Source organism: Microcaecilia unicolor, chromosome 3 (genome assembly GCF_901765095.1).
Source record: "Microcaecilia unicolor chromosome 3, aMicUni1.1, whole genome shotgun sequence".
Classification (NCBI taxonomy): Eukaryota; Metazoa; Chordata; class Amphibia; order Gymnophiona; family Siphonopidae; genus Microcaecilia; species Microcaecilia unicolor.
In genome coordinates this window covers 140,595,683-140,609,772 of record NC_044033.1, presented here as the reverse complement: position 1 = coordinate 140,609,772, position 14,090 = coordinate 140,595,683, and the positions used below count along the sequence as shown (strand labels likewise).

General features: G+C 42.6%; 1 protein-coding gene across 1 annotated transcript in view; it reads left to right on the top strand.

Annotated features, from left to right (window-relative positions):
* HEATR5B (HEAT repeat containing 5B) overlaps nt 1-14,090 on the top strand; it is a 226,389-nt gene that overhangs the window by 70,062 nt on the left and 142,237 nt on the right. The window contains exons 9-11 of the mRNA XM_030196394.1: nt 300-455; nt 1,608-1,858; nt 6,072-6,183. Coding sequence (XP_030052254.1) covers nt 300-455; nt 1,608-1,858; nt 6,072-6,183 — 519 coding nt within the window. The remainder of the gene's footprint in view (nt 1-299; nt 456-1,607; nt 1,859-6,071; nt 6,184-14,090) is intronic.

Below are 14,090 nucleotides of genomic sequence, written 5' to 3'. Positions count from 1 at the left end.
CTCATAGAAGTCTTTATCTAAGCTGGTTCACCCAAGTATAACAATACCTTTTAGCAGTATTAAGCTCTGTGGAATGCCTAGGTTGATTGATTTTCAGTATATGATACAAAAATGAACCAAACTTTATGCAACTCCAGTCCTGTGAGTTATTGCTATCCAAATATTTAAGGAAGCATCACAAAATAATGATTGCAACCTTTTCTGTACAACAACATCCTTGTTTCTTTCTTGACCTGAAAGGTAAAAGTTTGATAAAATAAGGAAAACCAGTTTTAACAGCTGAGATTTTGTTTTTGCAGAAGCAGTGGTGAATGATGCAAACAGTGAAAATAAATCAGGAGCTGCTGATGTATCTGCAAGTCAACACGTGATGGTGTGTGCCCTTCAAGAGCTGGGTAGTCTGGTTCAGAGCCTGAACGCTACGGCATCGCCTATTATACAAGAACCCTCTATAGGTATGAAACCTTTACTCCACACAGCCCTTGATGGGATACGCTCTTGGCATGTGGATGAACGTCTTGAATACATAGTACTAGCGTTGTCAGATGAAATTTCCTGTGTGGAACTGAAACCAGTAAAGACTGTAGTTGCGGTTAGAACATTTTTAAAAATTTTTCTTTTGTATATGTGTATGCTTCTGTTATCTTCCATTTCATACAACTAGTCCAGTCCATACCAGTTGAGTGTGGCCCTTCCTGATCAGCAGATGGAGGTGGAGATTGTAAACGTTTACAGTGACATCAGAGGTATAAGAGCTGGTGTCTGCTGGAGTCCTTCAGAATTTCTTCACTCCTAGCAAGTGGTGAGGTTGAGCTTGTGCTGTAGATAGGTGAGGTAGGCTGGCTTTTGTGGTTCTTACCCCAATGGAGCTAGGAGTACTGTCCATTTTCCTGTTCTGAGCTTCAGCCCATGGGCTGTACCTCACTGGGCTAACTGGCACAGGTCGCTGAAGGACCTCTGCTGATGTGGAAGAAGTCTTTACTGCCCCCTTCTTCCCCATAGGCCGCTGCAGGTGACAAAAAAAAAAAAAAAGCAGAAGAAAAGAGAAACCACTTGGGAGGAAATTCTATAAAGGGTGCCAATGTTAGGCACCAAGATGCAGCGCACCGAGAGTGAATTCTATAACAGAATCTGAGTGCCCAGATTCTGTTATAGAATACTAGTGTAAGTTGCCATTTATGTACCAACATTTAGTTGCGCCCACTTAAACCATGTTAATAGCAGGCATAAATGTGCATGCCTAAATGTGGCGCTCTAGCATTTCCTTTTCTTTGTATTATTATTTATGTATTAAGTTTCACATCTTAACATACCACCATGTTTTCTGAGACAAATAGAAATCATTAGAAACAGAAAAGTGTTGATAAAATATAGAGGAACAGAGCTTAGGACATTTTACTGCTTCCAAGAAATAGAGATATTTCCGTTTCAGATTTTTGTATGGTAAAGATTATTCCTTTACATGAGGCTTTTCAGATCGATGCACTTTATTTATCTTAATTGTACAAAAATTACTGTTACAAGAAGCCAAGAAAGGAAAATATGAGTTAAAGTATATTAGTCTGCCTATCATCTATAGACTAAATTGTACTTCTTTGTGTGTTTAGGGCTGCTGGAGACAGTAACTTCAGTTCTCCTTCATCCCAGCATGGCTGCTCGACTTGCTGCTGCATGGTGCTTGCGCTGTGTGGCTGTAGCTTTGCCTTATCAGCTGACTCCATTACTGGACAGGTGTACAGAAAGACTAAACAACCTAAAGACATCCCCAGAAGCAGTTACTGGCTACAGTTTTGCTATGGCTGCTTTACTAGGCGGTGTGCACCAGTGCCCCCTTGGTATTCCTCATGCCAAAGGAAAGGTGAGAATCTGAGACAAATTTTTTTAAAACCTTTTTAGAAGCAACCTACCACATATATAGTTAGTAATAGAAAAACAGAATCAAGGCATTTGAAGTGGACCTATCCCTTGAAATTTTATCTCAATGAATTCCATAATCACTAAATTGCCACCTCTCTGTTTTTATAAGGTATCTCTGGCCAAGGTTGAATTAAGAAGCAAATTTGTAAGCAATGGCACAAAAATGAGTCAAAAATCATATTAAGTGGTGGAGCATTCATCTTGTTTGTGACAAGAATATATCTGCTGTTTAAATTTTGACTGCAGCAATATCAAAATATCAGTTTATAGCACCACTGCTCATTTTTGAATTGTAGTTTGTGAAAAAAGTATCAATGTAGGAAAACCATTGTGCAGAACTTATTTGAAAAATTGGGGAAAGCATGTAAAGTATGGTTCGTGGAATTCTTTCTAGATATTCAATGTGGGTGTATATATGTTATCTCTGGGTATTCCTTCAGCATAGAGGGAAAAAGGAAGGGGCCAGTTTGAATGGAATAGTGTAAAAACATTCTGTTGGTTTGAAAATAACAATAAATTGAAACCCAAATGACACAAAAATATTCAAAGTAGTTAAAACACATGTAGACTATAAGAAACTGCAGGAAGACCTTAGGAAATTGGGAAATCTGTTCTTATGTTCTATTCTGCTTATATCATCTATGGAATCAAAGTGGGTTATGTAATATCTTAATGTTCATAAATGTTTTAATTCCAAGTTGATAAAATAATATACCAAAATGCATAAATTAATATACTTTCTCATAAAATAGAATCAAAGTACTCACTAAAAAGATAAGTTTTCAAAGCTTTATGAAATTAGATACTGACCGATTTTGAATGGGTAATAAATTTCATATCCTGCTAGACTGATTATTAAAAGAACCATCATGGAAGTGTTTTAACTGAATAATTTTTACAAATGGAAAACCCAATTTAAGTAAAGAACTGGAGTGAGATGCTAACCAAGAGGAAGGAAAAGTTAACAACATAACATGAGAATAAGGACAGCAGCCAGAAATAATTTTAAACACCCAACAAGCTACCTTAAACTCTAAATGGACCCTCACAGGGAACTAGTACAAATCCTTCAGCAGACGAGAAGCCTGATCAAATTTCTTACTTCTATACATCAATTTGGTTGAGGTATTCTGCAGAAATTGAAGCTTAAGAAATGTTTGGTATATTCCTATATATAAAACACCACAATAATCTATCTGAAATAGAACTATTGCTTGTACAAAATTAAGAAAAATTTTATTGGAAAAAAAGGAGATCTAACTGCCCTCAATTGACGCAACTTGAAAATGTTGTTTATTTGATCTCCTGTGGTCAGTTGAGAGTCCCGAGTAAACCCCAGAACCCTAGGCGGTCTCAAAACTCAGCTGTTCTCCCATTCTTAAAGTAATAATCTTAGGGATATCTATCATAGAAGTACTGAAATATAACAGTTTAGTTTTAGAAGTATTGAGCTGCAACAGATTTGAAGAAGCCCAACAGTGAGTTTTATCAGTGTAATCTAGAATTACTCTATTACCATCATCGTAACCTGATAATAGCGGAACCAAGATAAAAATATCATCTGCATAAGAAGAAACATTACACTGAGTGGATTCTAAAAATGACCCTAGAGAACTCATAAAAATGTTAAAGAAAATTGGCAATAATGGATTTCCCTGAGGGACTCCATAATTTGGAATCCAGCATTTTGAAAAAAAAAAATCATTCTTCTTAATGCAATATTTCATATTATTAAGAGATCCTCTAAACCATTCCAGAGCCACATTAATAAATCCAAGATCACCCAACCTGTCCAATAATAAAAGCATGATCCACTCTGTCAAATGCTTCAGACACCTCAAACTGCCAAAGAACAGATGGAATTCTCTGATTTAGTAGAGATTTAACCTTGGAAACTAATGTTAAAAGCAAGGATTCGATACTATGCATCTGTCTGAAGCCATATGGAGGGCTTTGTAAGCTTTTGAAATACCAAACCATTAGTTGACACTGTCACCTGATTTCAGCCCCCTTCCCCCCCACCCAACTTTCTGCCAAATCAAGCTCAACACCACCCCCAGCTGTCTCACTCCCCAACTAGCTTGACCGCATCACTAAGCTTGATCTCCCTCCTCCTTGTCCTCTAGCATGTTCATTCCCCAGTTTTCTCTGCCTCTTCTTCAGGGTGAACACCCTTCAACCTTCTTTCTGACTCTTTTCCTCATCCCTCTCTCAACACATATCCTCACAGCTCTTTATCTAGCTGCCTTCTATAGAGGTACTCAGCTCTTTCACACCTTCCCCACCACATATACCCCCTAGTTCTCTTTCTAAATTACCCTCTTGCTCCTACCCCTGAACCTCATCTCCCAGAACACACTCTCAGAACCCCCTCCCCTCACACACACAATCTGTGTCAAATTTGCCCACCATACACCCCACCATAGCTTTCTCAACCACCCAGCAGTCATAGCACTATAGCTTTCTTTCAAACCCACCCCATCCCCCATATTGTTTTGTGAATCCACCCCATACAACTTTGCAGATCTTTCTATCTCCATTCCTCCAGCATGCACAGCCACCCACATCTACCTTTCTTCCCCCCCAGCATGCCTCATCCCGTGACACCCTAGCTTGCCTTTCTCCTCCCTACCACTGTAATTCTGGCATATGCACACATACCTCCTGTAGCACTCCCTGGCTTACTCTCTTAATCTCCTCTCTCCCTTCCTCTTTTCAGCACAAGCAGAAGAGGAGACAGCGGCTGCATGCCAGGCCCATCCTTCTCTTCTAACATGTTGGCTGTAACTACTGAATTTGATCTGTAGGGCTTTGCGGTTTTCCATGTGGTTCAAATTTAGTAGTCACAGCCAGCGTAGCAGAGGAGGAGCATATTGCTCGACATGCAAACACTGTCCCTCCACTTTTTACTTATCCGACAACAAGTTGGTCCTGTTTATATCAGATAATCGAGACTGTAGTGTATCTATTTCTTGTAAAATACTCTTTTATAACAATTAAAGCACACAAATACTTCATAGTATTCTAATTAAGGAGGCAATTCTGTAAAGCTTTTTCTGCATGTAAAATGTTTTATACATGGAAAATGGTTCTTATAAAATTGTGTGGGGGGTATATATTTGTAAAGAGAAGACAACACCACAAGATTTTGTCTAGTTTAATTTGGCTTATGCATACTCATTCCCAAGGCATAGTTTGGACAGAGCAGGGGCAGAGTTGCAGTGTATGCATTATTTTATAAAATACACATAATCCCCCGGATTCTATAACAACATGCATAACTTAACTGGTTTAACAAGCTAATCAGCATTGATAACAGCTCTTAAAAAGCAATAATGAGCACTAGTTAGCACTAATTAGAATTTACATGCACAACTCACTAATTGCATTCTGTAATGCAGTACGTCTAACTTCTAATACGTGCAGGTGTGGTTATGGATGGAGAAATGGGTGTTTCGTGGGCGTTCTGAAATTTACACGCATAGTTACAGAATATGGCCCAGTGCGCCTAGATCTACGTGCCGGGATTTACGCCATGTTTTCGTTGGTGTAAATGGATGCATGTAGTTTTAGGCGCTAGGATGCCAACTATGCATATTCTGTATAATGTGCCTAACTCTAGGTGCCGCTTATAGAATACACTTAGTCGGCACTGATTTCTGCACCAGTTTTTTAGGCTCCATATATAGAATCTCCCCCAATATGCATACATTTAAACTGTTGGAGCAAGTGTAAATTTGAGTGAGAGAATTTGTATGCTACTGAAGGTCATTGTAGGAGTTTATTTTTATAAAGCATTTAGGTTCCCATATTACTTTTATAAAATAGGTGTTTCTTAGGCGCTGTGCTAATGTCTGTCTTGATTATTATTATTATTTTATTATTTTTCTGTACTTGATATACCACAAGTGATCCCTGAGGTGACTATGTGGTTTGTAATTTCTATTACCGATTTATGATCGTTGTTCATTAATTGCCAGCATATTTAAAATAATCTGACCTTGCACATTTTTAAGGATAATTCAGTGTTACCTAATCTAGATTGTAAGCTCTTTGAGCAGGGACTGTCTTTTTGTGTATAGCGCTGCGTATGCCTTGTAGCGCTATAGAAATGATAAATAGTAGTAATTCATGCTTATTTTTTCCCTTTGCAGATGGTGGTTAGCATAGCTGAAGATCTGTTACGCACTGCATCACAAAACAGTAGACTGTCTTTGCCACGGACTCAAGCAGGATGGCTGCTATTTGGTGCACTAATGACTTTGGGTACGTAGTTGTGTTTTCTTTATTGTGCTGTGCTCAGAATTGTAAAAATATCAACACACGCTTATATACCGCTGCCCTCTCCAGTTGGGTCCATTGTGGTTACAAACAGCAGTTACATAACTCTAAAATGCATCAGTCACGTATAAACATACTAAAAAGAATCAACAAAACAAATGTGTTGATTTTCTTACGAAAAGAAAGATAATTAACATCTGTTCTAATGTTAATAAGCATGGGTATAGTTTGGTCATTTCATTGGGGGGGGGGCAAAGGGTGTGGCTTGGCTTATTAGCATACTCATTTGCATACACACATATTCATTATGGTTCTTCAAAAAACACACACCCCAGACTAAAACACTGAGTATGAAGCCAGTATATTAAAGCAATGAAGTTCTTTTTGTTTTGTTTTTTTAACTGAAATGAGCCAGCACCAAGGGAAATTTCTCTTATTATGCCTCTCACATTCACACAAATTAGCAAGGGGAGAGTGCACTTTCCCTATGCCTGACACAGCACCATCTCTGTTCGCTTTCTCAAAATCCCAGCTCTTTCTCCTTCCTTATCAGCAACTCTCCATACCATGCCACATAGAAAAAATACCCCCCCCCCCCCCCCCTCCTCAAACACCAATATACCTGCTACTGGGAAACTGGAACAACCTGGACTGTTACATATTCCTGTACAGATACTACATGATAGAAGAATCCTTCACCTAAGTTGCACATGCAGAAAATGGACAGACCCTTCACATGATACAAAATCGGGAAAAGAGGGAGAGTAATGGAAGGATCTTCCAACATAGGGCATTATCACACAGGTAATTGCCAATAAAGCCTCTTGAACAATTACCTGTGTGTTAGTGTCCTATGCTGGAAGACCCTTACACTACTCTTCCTCTTTTTCCTTCTAGACTATTCATAGTGGTCATCTGTTCCCCCACCTCAGTGGTTTTTATCACTATACAAAACCAGGAACCACAGAAAAACTGAAATAGAGAGCTCCCTGAAGAAAGCCAAACTCTGTAAGCGGTGTAAACACTGGTAAAAGAAAAACAGAAATGTATTTTCTCCTGCACGCTGCAAAATACAAAAATAGAAAAGATGTACATTTCACAAAGCAGGCACATCTCAGTCCTTAAAAAGTATTAAATAAAAATATTTCTTTTTTTACTTTTGTTGTCTGAGCACTTTATTTTTCTAATTGGGCTGGTCCCAGTCTCTTTTCCATTTTCCACATGTCAGTCTTCTCTAAATTCTTTTCCATGTTGGCGTTTCCATTTCTTCTCTCTTTTTGTCTTTCCTTTCGTTCTCTACATCGGTCTGGCAGTGTCCTTTCATTTCATGTCCGTCCGTCCCCTTGTGTTTATCCCCCTTTCTCTCACCTTAGTCTCTGTTTCACTTTTCATCTACCTACTAGCTTTTACCATTGCTTCCTCTGTCTCTCACTTATCTTCTTTCCCTATCTTTCACCCACTTCCTTAGCCCCCATTCCCATCGCCTTAGCCCTCATCTACCCGCCATTGAATCTCATCACCCTATCAGTCCCCAGCTCCATTCCTGTCTCTCTTTCATTCCTTTGCTTCCAAGGCCGTTCTTATATCTCTTACCTTATACCCTATGCCGTTCCTTCCTCTCCCCTCTTGCAAGGTCCAGTGACGCTCCCCCACACTCCTTTCCTCCCTCCATCCAAGGTACTTCTCCCCTCCCTCTTTCCCACAAGGTCCGGTGTCACCCTCCCTCTCTCTCCCTCCCTCCCCCCCCCCCCCCCCCCCCCCCCCCAGCCACTGCCGGGTCCTGTCACGCACTCTCCCCCCTGCAAGCTCCGGTGTCACTCCTCCACCTCTCTGCTCTGCTCCTGCTGCTGCCTTTCCGTCTTTAGGGTTGCCAGCAGTGTCAGCAGTGTAAGCATGCTGCCTGCCTTGGCGCAGCCCCGAAGCCTTCTCTCTATTGACTTCCTGTTTCCGCGTAGGCAGGTCTCTCGCTGCAGAGATAAGGCTTCTGGGCCGTGCCAAGGTAGGCAGCGAGCTTACATTGCTAACGCTGCCGGCAGCCCGAAGATGGAAAGGCTGCTGCGGGACAAGGGCAAGAGGAGAAGGAGTGACACGGAGCCTGCAGGAAGGAGTGAGAGAGATACCGCCGTGCCCCCTCAAACTACGCCCATGTTAATAGGATGTGCATTCCAATAAGGTATCAGAAAATCAGAAAAAATGGACTTAACTATCTTAAAAAATCGGATTCCCTTCAAAGTAATTGGACGTAATATTAGCAGGCTATGTAATATCTCGGAAAGCATTTATAAAGGAACGCAAATCAAATCAGTAAGCAGAGAAGAGGAAAGACCATAAATAGCTTGAAAATGTAGACAAAATGCCTCTGGACAAGTTCTCCCACCCGCATGTTATTTCCCTGGTGGTTTGTAGAGCACTGGAGCCATAATCCTAGGAGTCCCACAGTTCCTAGAAAACACCCACACACTGAGAACACAAACTGCCAGGATTCTTAGGCCCAGATGCACTAAACGTTTTTCATCGTTAAATGAGCCCTTAAGGAAGAATTTCCTATCCTTTCCATGCACTAAAGCCTATTTTTCGACGGCAGTAGCAGCTAACGAAACTGGAATGCAAATGAGAAACTACCATTGAAATGTAGACAATTCGGAATGCACTAACCATACCGACGATAGTAACGATTCACTTACCACCAGAAATTTAACGTCAGCTCAGACCTGTCGTTAAAGCCTGAGCTGTCATCTCCCCACTGCCCCCTGCACGATGAAAAACCAATTTGCTGGCATGTTTTAAAAGAAAAGTGGCTCCCTGCTTCCCTGTGCCTAAAATAAAAAAGGAAACTAAATTAAAAAAGGATCGGGAGGGGGCAAAGGCGCTCATCAGCTGCGTCCTGTATGGACGGCCTGGCCTTGCCTTGCTTTGCTTGCCCCCCCCCCCCCCCCCCCCCCCCCCCCCGAAGTCCCCGCTGCTCCCGCTGCTCCGTTTGTGAAATAAAAGCTTTTAAAAATGAAACCTTTGCAGTTGCTGGGCTCCCCCTCCCTTCCTGTGTCTCTCTTCTTTAGTCGGCAATGCTCCGCCTCCTGCCCTCCTCCACCTCCGTGCCCCCGCCCCCCCCCCCCCCCCCCCCCCCCCCCCCCCCGATTTCGTCCCCGCCGCTCCCCCCCCCCCCGGACCCCCCCTCCACCATAATGGCCGGTGCAGCGCCTCTCACCTATGTTTGAAGGCGCTGCACAGGATGGATCAGCTATTCTTTAGCTCTTATGTCTCCTCCGATGTCTCCTTTTTCTTCCAGTGTCCGCCCTCCTCTGACGTCAGCTATCTACGTAGATAACTGACGTCAGAGGAGGGCGGACACAGGAAGAAAAAGCATGCTTTGCGCATGCTTTACGAGCCGATTACCGATGGGGATTAGTGCATCGTTCTTTCCAATACCGCACCAAACGTTTTGGGGCTGTGTTTTTGGAGCATGCTTCGTTATTTGAGATTCGGTAAAGGTTTTTACGTTTCTGATTTTTTTACGTTTGCTTGATGCATCTACCCCTCAGTCAGTCCAGGACAGTAAAACTAACAAACTAATAGATTTATTATCAAAAAAGGTAGAACAGTGAACGGTAAAAGTTTAAACAGCAAACAAGAACAGGTAAAATAACAAGGATTTGGTGTTAAATCTAGCTGAACACTTTTTACTACCTAAGGTAGTACCTGGGGAGGTCGGAAAAAGAAACCGCTTTAAGGAATTGAACAGGGTAGCACATTGTGGTCTAGTTCTTTGGCTTCAGTGCCAATCAGAGCACAGAGCACTAGAACTAAGGAGGTTTGACCAATAACACTACAGGTTACTTTTTCCCTTTTGGGGAATGTAGCTAAGAAGAAAATAGACCTCTGTTACATCTGTAATGCAGAGGTCAAACACCACCTGCTGGCCAACCAAGGGAAATACCCTGAAGGGAAAAAGTATCATGGGGCAGCAATACAAATCGCAAAGCGTGGGAACTCTTATTCCGCCACAGGGTTCTTTTGAATTGCAAGCTCATTTATGAATTATTTTAATGAGGCACCTGTCATCTTGGTAATCACTATCCAGTGTTCTTGCATTCCTGTACTTGTTGATAGAAAAAATAGTTGTTGACCTGTAATAGAGGTTGTCCATAGACAGCAGAGGAATGCAGTCACATTTACCCAACTATTTCCCCCTCCTAAATTTAACTGATAGCTATCTTAGTGACTGAATGAGAGGAAGAAGCAGACCCCAGCACAGAAACCCCCACATCACTGAGCAGATGAGAGCAGGTCTGCATTTAAGCCATAAGATAACAACTTTGCTTTCAGCTCATTAATGTGCCTTAAAATATTTTAGTGTGCACAAAATCAGTTTCTATAGTGTCCCTCCAGACTGGTCTAGACTGACGTGTTATGCATTTCTGTCAGGAGATGGAGACTGAGAGCTGATTTCTGAGTGAACTTACAGCTGTCCTCTGCAGTCCCCAGAGAGTCAGTATTTCTCAGTCTCTAACAGATGATGGACATGATAAGCATGTGCAGTCTGGGTTAGTCATTAGGACCTGGGGGTGGGGGTTAAACCTCTCCCCCCTAAAAAAAAAAGCAAGGGACTTCCCTCCAGGGCCTGTTACTTCCATTCTCTCTTAAACATACAAACAACAACAAAAAAAAGCCCCACCTTCTGTGGTGTTTTCTGCTTCCTTGCTATTTGGGGCTGAAGCCTGTGAGGAGTCTCTCTTGCCCTAGGGGTGCTACATCTTGATGGCAGGATCCAACCCCCATCACCCTCCTGCTTGTTTTATCTCCTGAAGTTTGGGTGGGATATGCAGGTTACAGTGTGCCTCAGTGGAGACTCTTAGAGTGTCATGGAAGAACCAGGCAACAACAACAACAACAAAAACCCTCTCATTGCTGTCTGCTGCATTCTGTTGTATAGACTAGTAGAGTGCAGGGGAGTGAGTCACTGTGCTTCCTTTGAGCAACAGCGTGAGTTTGGACAGGCCCCACCATTGCAAAGCCTGCAGCCACTGGGGGATTGATAACTTCAGTGCCTTGTAAGTTGTGTGGGGTGTTCAATGCAGTGGATTTGGCGATGGCGTTGGTTGTGGATTTGGGGCACAGTCAGGAAACCCATAAGGATAAGGAGGCACATACTCCAGTCATGGGAGCGGCCACCATCATCTTGGTTTCAACCCGATTTCCCTGCAGCCATTGCGGATGCAAGCATTTTCACCTCTCCTGACTTCAGGAAGTAACTTGGAGGAGAAGAATGCTTCCAAAGAGATGGATTTTCCCCCAGACTTCATCATGGTGATGTATGAGACTTTTTGCCTTAAAAAGACAGGGTCAGCAGGCTCTCATTCAGGGGGATTTGTGGGGGGGAGGGGCAGTGCTCCAAAATGGTTAAGGTTGGCCTGGGAGAAGGACTACCTTAATGAGAGGTCCTTTCAGTCAATGGAGGAGCAGGTTTTGTATGAGGACCCTCGGGAACCATGCAAAGGAGCAGTGAAGGAGGCCTGCATGGAGGAATTGCCCCAGGTGAAGATTCATCAGTAGTCCAGATTTTTTACAGGAATGCGCCTTGGAAACTCATCTCTCAGGTCTCCGTGGTATTGAATTTTGATGAGGATTGTAAGGTTCTGGAAACTTGTAAAGTAGATCCTCAGTTGAAGGTGATTACAAAGCCGTCCAAGTCTTTTTCAGGATATTAGGGATGATATTCAGACAGAGTGGAATTCACACCGCGGTTAGACTCTATTCTATTCGGGATCAGGACAGGGATACTTTAAGGATACCTATGGTGGATGAAATCAAGTCTTCAGTGGGTAAGAAGACTACTGTCCTTGGTTATGGCGGTACACTCTAAAGGATCTACAGGACTGTTGAATGGGAAACATTTTTGAAACAGAGTTTCAGTATTTCTGCTTTGGCTATGCAGTCATAGGTCTGCGGTGGTCTAGTGGCAAGTGGATGGAGAAAGTCCTGGATAGCCCTTTGAAAGGATCAGTTTCAGTGGATCGTGAACTTTCCAGAACTGAGATGGGATCTTCCTTTTTAGTGTCACTTTATGATTTAATGCAGGCTTCTAAGTCAACTTCCTTGGTGGATGGAGGTCCTTATGATTGCATGGTTGGGTGGAGGATGTAGCATCCAAATTAAAGTTAAGCAGGTTTTCCTTTAAAGTTATGATTTTTTTTTTTTTTTTTTTTTTTGAGAGGAGCTCAATATGGTTAGAAGCCTAAGGGAATCAAGATCCCTAAGTTCCCTGAGGACAAGCCAAAGTCTGGAGGTAGAGGTGCTTCAGCAAGAGGCTGATTTAGAGAAGCATATCACTACCACCCCGGTAGAGTAAAAGGCAGTCAGTACAACAGGCATTTTTCAGAAATTTCAGTCTTTTTCGCAGAGGCTGGTGAGGTAGATGGGAATCTGGCTTGGTCACGTCTGGTGCTTCCAGTGAAGGTATCAGGACCCATCCTCCAGTGGAAATCGGAGCCAGGTTGCAAGCTTTCTAGTGGAGATGGACTCAGTTTACCTCAGACCAGTGAGCCCTCAAAGTCATCCACAAAGGGTATTCCCTGAAGTTTGCTCACTTGTCGCCAGATGGTTTTATGAAGTCTTGCCATTCCTGGTGGAAGATGGGGACACTCTGTAAAGGTTGGTTCAGCGATGGGCTGTAGTTCCATTTCCTCAAGAAGATAGAGGTACTGAGAGATACTCTATTTATGTTGTAGTTCCAAAGAAGGAACGAATGTTCTGTCCTATTCTGGATCTTGAGAGTCCCGCGACTTCATTGAGGCCTACCTCAATATTCCAATTCAGTGCAACCAGAGGTTCCTCTCATTAGGAGATTATCAATTTTGTAGGCTTCTTTCATTCTAGCTACAGCTCTGCTAATGATAGTAGTGGAGCTGTGCCCCAAAAGGAAGGAATTCTGGTCCATCAGTATCTGGATGATTGGTTGGTTTGAGCAAGCCTTTTCAGAAGAGCATTTGGGTCCACTGGAACTTTTGGATTACCATTTGAGTAGTGGAGTTTTTGGAGTCTTTGGGCTGAATGGTCAATCTGGCCAAGAGCTGTCTGTAGCCTTCACAGGCAATAGATTATCTGGGAGTTCAGTTCAACACTCAGTGGGACTAGGTCTTCTGCCATTGGCTAGAGTGTGGATGTTACAAGGCCAGATTCAAACTCTACTGAACTTGAGGGCTCCATAGACCTGAGATTATTTGTAGGTTTTTATGTCTATGGCAGTGATGCTGAAGGTTATTTATGGTCCAGGGTGCACATACACCCCTTGCAGGAGATTCTCTTATTTTGATGATCTCCTCAAATTCAAGATTTAGAGGTGAAGTTGCCATTCTGAGGCAGGGTGTGGAGCAGCTTGTAGTGGTGGTTGCACACTCCCAATTTGGAAAGGGAGCTTGGAGACTCTGGATAATCATGATGATGGATGCTAGTCTCCAGGATTGGGGTGCCAACTGACGAGACCAAAGAGAGTTGCCTTTCACTGCAGTCCTTTCAGTCCTCAAGGGCAAGGCAATGCAAGTTCTGTACATCAGTGCAACTGCTGTAGCTTATATAAAATGCCAGAGGGGCACAAGAAGTTGCTAGTTGGCTTGGGTGGAGTATCACCTGACAGATCTACCAGCGGTTCAAGTGGCTAGTAGATATGATACATGAGTTACAGAGCTAACTTATTTATGTATTTTTTTGGGGGGGTGGCAGTGGGTGTATAGGACAGTTAATTTGACCTACTCTGGAGTATATATCTATGCTGTTGCTGTATTATATAGTAGAGCATTAGCCTAATGGTTAGAGCACCAGTCTTGATATCCAGAGGTGGCCGGTTCAAATCCCACTGCTGTGCCTTGTGATCTTGGGCAAGTCACTTAACCCTCCAT